We start from the raw sequence: 8,486 nt of genomic DNA on the forward strand, positions 1-8,486 counted from the left end.
ATAAAAACCACACTAAGCTCAGAACTATTTTTTTTGACGATATCTTTAATGCCTTAATTTTTATAAAATAAAGAAATTGAAGGTTATAAAGCAAACAACTCATTTTAGATATTGTCAAGTTAGTGTTTGGAATCCAAGTTAGGAAAAGGTTCTTCCATAAAATTATGATGGAAAGTTGTAGCTTTGAATCAGATTAGAACCTGGCACAGCTCTCCAGCTTACCAGTCAAACTGTTCAACCATCAAACCCATGCCACCGCCATAGAGGACATTTTGTAAAGTGGGTGGTGACAAGAAGGGCATCCAGTTGTAGAAACCATGCCAACGCAGACAGTAGAGCTTTTTGCCAAACTATCAAACCCATGCCAGTATGGAAAACAAGACATTAAATGATGAAAATGATGAAGGTTGTGTCTGGTGGGTTGCAATCAAAAGGATTAAATTAGAATTATAAAACTAAATATTTTGGAATAGAAAATCTAACTGAAGGACAAAAGAAAAAAAAAAACAATTGTCATCTAATATCTGTTTTCCGTGCTGGCATGTGTTGGACAGTTTGACAGAAGCTGACAAGCCAGAGAGTTGCACCAGACTTTATTGTCTGTTTTGGTATGGTTTCTACAGATGGATGCTCTGCCTAGTGCAAACCATGTTACAGAATTGTACTGGGTGCTTTTTACATGATACCATCACTAGTGCATTTTATGTGGCACCAGCACCAGTTGCAATATTATCCAAAATTAAATTGTAAAGAAAAGATTTTGTTTAGTTAGGTCCTTACTCAGATTAAATAACTTGAGTAAGAACCTAACTATAATCAGAATACAAGCAGTCTTCAACATTTGTCCATTTGACCTCTGTCATTAGGAGTGTAGGCAGTAGAGATTTGTCCTAGTTTTGCACTCCTCCAACAGACAAACCTCAAGAATTGTTTTTAGTAAATTACAATGAGAGCATTTACGCGATGACTAAACTTGTTAGAAACTAGTCAAATTTCCCCTAAGTCAAACCCAACTGTCTCCGAAGAAGGCATAGGATAATGTAGTACTATAAGACACTGTTAAAAAAGGCAGAATAACTTCGAATGACCTAGAACTAAAGAACAATCAATATTTTAAAATCGGTACAAGAACAAATCAAGAAACTATGTACATTATACGCTAAATATTTATATAAAAAAAAATATCTGAAAGTTGATACAAATAATCAATGATAGAATAAATAAAAACATACGATTTTAAACTAGGACACCAAATCAATAAGACTTCTCAAAATATAAGTTTACTCAGAAGAGAGGTGGACTGTAAAAATAAATTGCCAAGTGAGCAGTAACTTATTATATATCTCATTTTTACAACTACTTTTTCCACACTCTCATGGGTCAGGCAGGTTGTCTCCAATACAGCGATCATCTTTCACCACTTTGCGTCTACCTTTGTGTCTCCTTGCTGACCTCACATGGTAGTTGTAAAGAAGTGTCACCATCATACAAGTCTGTTCATTTCTGATCTTCTATGAAAGTACATCCAGCCACAGTGGAACTATAGCCTTTCTTGGAAATAGGTGAGTGTTGGTGACAGGAAGAGCATCATTTGACTGTAAAAAATCTGCCCCAGTGAATATATATATATATATAAATATATATACGAGGTCTGATCAAAAAGTATCGGGACTGGTGCTACAAGCCTTTTCTCTTTCTATCTCTTTGTTTATACAAGGGAGTGCTGAAAAGTTCCTGACTTTGGTAAAACAAAATACAGGAGGATCAGTTAATTATGATTTTATTCAACACACTCCTCTCTCGGACTGACACACTTATGGCAGCTATCCTTCAGTTTTTCTAGGTCCTGTAAAAGAACTTGGAAGGTTGGGCCTCTAGCCAGGCCTTTTGTGATACCCTTAAAAGCCAGACACTTTTCAGCGGCCCCTCATACAGAGAATAGTGATTCTCCCAGCTCCCCGGGGAAAAACCCATCATCAACAATACTATTACTCACAAACCTGAGGGAGTAAAATGTGATTACAAAAAACAAATTGTTAACATACCACTTGGCTGGGTCGGGACTGCTTCCAATGTACGGCACTTGCTTCGCAGACCTTCGCCAGTACCGTCAATCCAAATATATTCACACATGACATTATTTTTATCTTGAGGAAGTTCCAAGTAGTGGTTGAGGACAGTCTTGTCCGTGGTGGCTGGATATGAACGTGGTTGAGTCATTGTGTATCTGGAATGTAATCAAAAATAAATACATAAGTCAGCAGTTCACAACCCCTTGCAGTCCCAACACTCCCTGGCATTTTAATCAAAGCAATCTAATTTTGTGTGTTGGTTTATTATTCCATCTAGCTTGCATTTCTTTTAAAAATCATTTACACATGGTTCTGGGTTCAATCCCACTGCATTGGCACCTTGGACAAGTGTCTTCTACTATAGTTTGAAACATATTGGAACTGTTAACTTCCTCTTCATCCCTTTAACATTTCAACCAGCCATAACCAGCCAAATTATTCTACCTGCTTTATATTATTACTGGCCAAATCTGGCTCCTACACTACAATGTCGTTCTAAAAATGAACTACCACACCACATCAAACTCTTGAAGCTACAAAATTCATAATTCAAAGCAATGTGAATAAATAAGATGACATTTAAAATAATCTGGATGCTAAAAGATTAAACCAGCCAAATTCAGCCCAAATATTCTTTTTTTTGTTTCTTTTTTTGCTTTTTTATATGCAAACTGGCCAGATCCAATCTCTCACATCTACACAATGATGTCATTCTAAAAATAGGCAATCACATCATTGAAATCTTAAAGCTATGAGACAATGCCTGAGTAATTCAAAATAAAGTGAATGTATAAACATTACATTTGACAGATTAATGAGAAGGTGAAAGAGTTAAAGGATAAAAAGATTAACAGAATTGGGATTAACCCTTTTGGCATTCGGGCTCATAATCATGAAGTAGCAAGTTCAATTCCACAGACTGGACTGTGTGGTGTTCTTGAGCAAGGGATCAATAATAAATTCAACTAAAAATTATTTGGGGGTTTCGAAGACAAAGCCTTTGGCAGCAAGTAGTGGTTATAAGAGACAGACAATTCTGTGGTATCAAAGCTCACAAGAAACTTGGCATCAAACAGCAGTTCTGACAGTTTAAGTTCAGCAGATTTCTTTGAGCTAGTTCATGAAAGGTTCCACCTTAGCTTATTAGCTTAGGACAAAACATTTTCATAAGTTTATTCTAAACATCCAGGCTTGTTTTCAGACTTATACTGAGCTTGTGTTTTGTATGTTCTGAGAAATAAATAAAAGGAACTTTCTTTCCTTTCATACATCTCCTGTTACTCTAGTGGTTGAAAAAGAAATTGGTAATGTGTATCATATATGATGTACGGATGCCAGGGAAATATGTCTTGGATATCATATGTGATCCACAGGGCTGACAAAGGGTTGACTTCTAAGATGCCTACTGGTTAAATAACAATACTTGATAAAAAGAAAATCTTATCACAGCTGGTCAGTTAATCACCAATGATCTTAAACAATTCTCATATTACTAAACTGATTTTGGTACTTATACTTCATGGTATTAAGCAGATGAACAATACGTATTTTCTCACAAATAATGTATGGAATCATTCAACAAGCTGAACAAATTTATAAAGTCAAATTTCTGTCAAAACAGTCTAAAGGCTCTCAACAAGACAAGTCACAATGGATAAGGCATTTGGAATTGGGCTATAACAAGTAGGTAAGTGCTTTTGGGTCTGCTTGAGTTCAGGAATTAAAAAAAAAGTCTTGTTTAATGTTCAAATTCTTTCGAAAACACATTAATCATTTTCAAAACTTTATAGAACAGATTTTGGCTGCCGCACACTTCCAGTAAATTGTTTCCACATACTGTGTTTAATTAGAAGACAGGCAATTAAATGGAGTTAATTACTTTAGCAAACTTCGACAGGAGCCTCTATGAGATTGCCTGACTTGCTAGAAATAACTGAGAAGTTTCACACTATCTTCAACAGGTCTTAAGATAGTAATTATATATACAGATAATAAGTCTGATATAGCCATGATTGGAATACCTATGTTACCTATGCTTATGTTCCACATGATCAGATAGGATTAGAGTTAAACAACAATCCCACTTCTTTTCGATTCCTTCTTAGTAAAAACAGAATAACACAACGTTTGGCTGGTTGTTGTCCAAGCAGCATCGTTTTTTGTAAATATTTTCTTTAAAAATACAATTGTATACGGTTTTGGATCTCATGTTTTAAACCAGAATCTGCAAAGATTAATTTCTTTTTTTTTTTTTTAATGAAACATTCTGATAAAGGACCGAGCTGAATTTAAGACCCACAGAGGCCCTAAGTACTCAGATGATTGTGGCGCCCCCATATGTAATTCAAAATATAAAAATGAAACAAAACAGTAAGATGAAAAATATTTATTTTTGTTTCCACTTTATTTATATTTTTAAAGTTTTCTCATACTTTGATCATCATCATCATCATTGCCATTTAATGTCCACTTTCCATGCTGGTATGGGTTGGACAAATCCTCAAAATTCATCTTACATAACACATCTGATTCTATACTTAGCAGAGATATTTTTGGAAAGATTTAAGAGATTTCTTCTGTGCTGTATTCCATTTACCATTTCTGTGTTTCTCCTCTCTCCCACTTGGTGCTCTAACCACGCGCTTATTTTGCTAAATGGTTAATCCAACGCTGATTAAGGAACTGAGAAAAGATATAAACAACGAGAGAATTCCACAAGACAGACGTTTTGTGAAGGAAGGACCGAATGCACTGATTAGTAGTGTAGAGCCTGATTAGGTTGGGTACATCAAGGATGATGAGAGAAGGGGGAAAGAGTAGAACGGGGAATCTTTGAGCTGAGGAGGCAATAAACCCAGTTGGTTAACTGATGCAGATTTAAAATGTGATTGCAAATGTAAACAAACTATATTTGTACGCTTCAAATGTGAACGAAGTGTATCTATTCTCACATATGCCATATACCCACGAGCATACGGCATAGTGGTTAAGAGTGCGGGCTACTAACCCCAAGATTCCAAGTTCGATTCCAAGCAGTGACCTGAATAATAATAATAACATCGAAAAATACCTTAGGAATGAGAACCTAGGTTTGAAATTTCCCTGAGACACCTGATGAAGGCTAGAGGGTATATCAGCTGAAACATTGTGTATATGTATGTCTGTCCCCCCAACGTCGCTTGACAACCGATGTTGGTGTGTTTACTTCCCTGTAATTTAGTGATTCGGCAAAAGAGACCGATAGAATAAGTACTAGGCTTCCAAAGAATAAGTCCTGGGGTCGATTTGCTCGACTAAAGGCGGTGCTCCAGCATGGCCGCAGTCAAATGACAGAAACAAGTAAAAGAGTAAATGCCGAACAAGAATACATTCCAACTGCGACCATCACGTGTATATTTTGGACTACACAGGGTAATAATTCTTTGAAGATAATAGAATGTGAGTTGACGCAGATGCGGTTGCTATTTCTAGCAAGTGCAGCGACAAACACTTTTTAATAAGTTCGAAAACTTAGCTGGTTCACATTGAGATGAATCACCATCGGTATAAGTCTCAGAAAGCTGATCACGTGGATGCTCTCGTGCTTCCACGTAAACAAATATGTTATTTTAACCTACTAAAGAAATATAAACAAGTACAAGGGATCATGAGTTAGTTTCGACGGTGGGTAACTATTGCAGCTGCTCAATGAGTGACTGAACATTTCAGAGACACGTGTATAAAACATCTTCCACACGCAAAATCAGCGTGACGATAGTGTAATAAAGTCGACCGAATTGGGATACCGTTCATTCGACGGATAAGTTTACAGAATCTTGCGAAAAACTTCGCCTAGCAACCAAAATATTCCTCAAATCACACTACTTCTTTACGTCTGAAAACAAAACCAGATAAGACATAAGATATGAGATTGCCAGAATACCCAACGCGGGATTTTAGGGTTTTTTAAATTCTCAATGTGGACGCTCCACTTATCAGATTCAGTTCCTAAATATTTCTTCAAATCATTCTGCTACACGAGACAAAGGGATATTGGATGCTTACAGCCATCAATTTTAATTATAGTACTCACTATAGTGCTGTTTGTAATTCTCTGCAAAGAATTGCTAAACTTAGTGATAAAAAAAAATCTCAGCTTGTCATAAATCCACACATCAAGATTGAGCAAGAAGTTTTTAAACTCGTCATTGCACAATGTAGTGTCGCTGATAAGCAAAATAAATAGGATGGCTACGGCTGGAACACCTTTGGTCAACGGGTAGAGAGATTTGCTCTATTAAGACTGAGCTGAAGTGAAATATAATTTTAAAAGTTTATGTAGGCGCAGGAGTGGCTGTGTGGTAAGTAGCTTGCTTACCAACCCCATGATTCTGGGTTCAGTCCCACTGCGTGGCACCTTGGGCAAGTGTCTTCTACTATAGCCTCGGGCCGAGCAAAACCTTGTGAGTGGATTTGGTAGACGGAAACTGGAAGATGCCCGTCGTATATGTATATATATGTGTGAGTGTGTGTGTGTGTGTATGTTTGTGTGTCTGTGTTTGTCCCCCCAACATCGTTTGACAACCGATGCTGGTGTGTTTACGTCCCCGTAACATAGCGGTTTGGCAAAAAAAAGCCCGATAGAATAAGTACTAGGCTTACAAAATTTAAGCTCTGAGGTCGATTTGCTCGACTAAAGGCAGTGCTCCAGCATGGCCGCAGTCAAATGACTGAAACAAATGAAAGAATAATAATCCGTTCCACTATAGGCACAAGGGAGGGGCCTAGACAATTACATCGGCCCTAGTAACTGACTGATACTTATTTTATCGACCTTGAAAGGATGGAAGGCGAAATCAACCGTGGGACAGAATTTGAAAAAGTCCAAGTAATAATAAGATGTCAAGTGTTTGATGAAGACAACCATGTTAGTAACTTATTATAATTTTTTTTAATATATTTTCCCTTCCTTCATGACAAACGTGGCACTCAGGAAAAAGAAATAAAATAAAAACTTCAAATGAAATCTTTGACATCACAAAGCGTTTTGTGACTTGTCAAACATGTAGGACAAGTGCGTAACATAACGATCTGTATACGTGGTTGCTCACGAACCGAATCACCCTTCCGACTATCATAAGGAAGACTACATTATCGCAGATAATATAGTCTTTTCTACATAACCTTACAATAAACGCCTATATGGGCCTCGCTGCTCGATTAGGGTTCCTCGTGGTTAAATAGAAAGCCCGCGAGGCAGCGCACGCGCGAGTTTGAGTTTATAGAGCGAGAAGGAGTCCCTACGTGGTTTATTTGACCTGCTAGAAATAGCAGAGTTTAATTTTCACCAACTTAGTGTATTTATAACTACATTATCAAATGTATGAATACTAATGGAATACCTATGACCTTTAGTCAAGTCGACCAGAGGTCTTTGGCCTGGGTCTAGACGAAATATTAATATCGAATAGCAGACAACATAAACAGTTAAACAAAATTGTATGAAAAAGTTTCGTTGAAAATATAATTAAAGAAAAACGGTGCACAGACACAAAATCTGGATAACGGTCAAGTTTTAATGAAGTAATTAATGGATAAATTAGTAAAATATACAGCATAAACAATAAGCTGATTGTGTTGCTAAAGACAGAGATAGAGTGTGTGTGTGTGTGCGTTATACATACATAACATGCACACCATATATGTGTATATATACACACACATGTACATCGAAATCGGGCGGAAAAAACTATAAAACAGTGAAGGGGGGGAACATTATTTGAGAATAAAGACAAAATGAAGGGAGTTGCAAAAGAACAAAGATGCAAACAAAATATCTTAGCTAGATCAAATCTAATAATAAATAAAAAGTTATTTAATACATCGTTACCTTTTTCAATTTAGCAACTAGTTTTATTAATGTTTAGCCATTCTTGCAGAGAATTAGACAGCACTATAGTGGGTATTGTAAAAAAAAAAAAGTTGATAGCTGTAAGCATCACATCTTTTAACCAAACAGTGTATAAATGTAGCACTACATTATTCAACGTAAACTTTGAAAATAATAGAATGTGATGTAAAAAAAAAAAAAAAAAAAGGATTTAGCTGCTATTTCTAGTAATTTGAAGGATCACGTACGTAGTCTCCCAGCAGGTTTTAGAAAATCGTTTGGACGTTCAGTCAGCCACTACTGATCAAGCAAGCAGAATTATAATCGAAAGCATTCCAACCGTAACCATCCAGTCTGGCTTACATCATCCTGCCTAAAGTTACATCAGCCAAACATTGTTTTTTGTTTGAAGAAAATCGACTAGGTTATGATTTGTGAAGGCAAAAAGTATAGATGATAAATTTACAATATATCTTTTCCCGAAGGAACACTACAAGTTTTATCTTAACGTACTTCCCCGATAGCTTTAGCACTTCAGGAAGTAA

The 8,486-nt window shown here is 36.4% G+C and overlaps 1 protein-coding gene across 1 annotated transcript in view; it reads right to left on the reverse strand.

Annotated features, from left to right (window-relative positions):
• LOC106875608 (glutamine synthetase) overlaps positions 1–8,486 on the reverse strand; it is a 71,235-nt gene that overhangs the window by 5,119 nt on the left and 57,630 nt on the right. The window contains exons 2-3 of the mRNA XM_052975297.1: positions 2,024–2,227; positions 1,010–1,094 (exon numbers count right to left, since the gene is read on the reverse strand). Of these exons, the coding sequence (XP_052831257.1) occupies positions 1,010–1,094; positions 2,024–2,227 (289 nt within the window). The remainder of the gene's footprint in view (positions 1–1,009; positions 1,095–2,023; positions 2,228–8,486) is intronic.

Source organism: Octopus bimaculoides, chromosome 21, assembly GCF_001194135.2.
Source record: "Octopus bimaculoides isolate UCB-OBI-ISO-001 chromosome 21, ASM119413v2, whole genome shotgun sequence".
Lineage (NCBI taxonomy): Eukaryota > Metazoa > Mollusca > Cephalopoda > Octopoda > Octopodidae > Octopus > Octopus bimaculoides.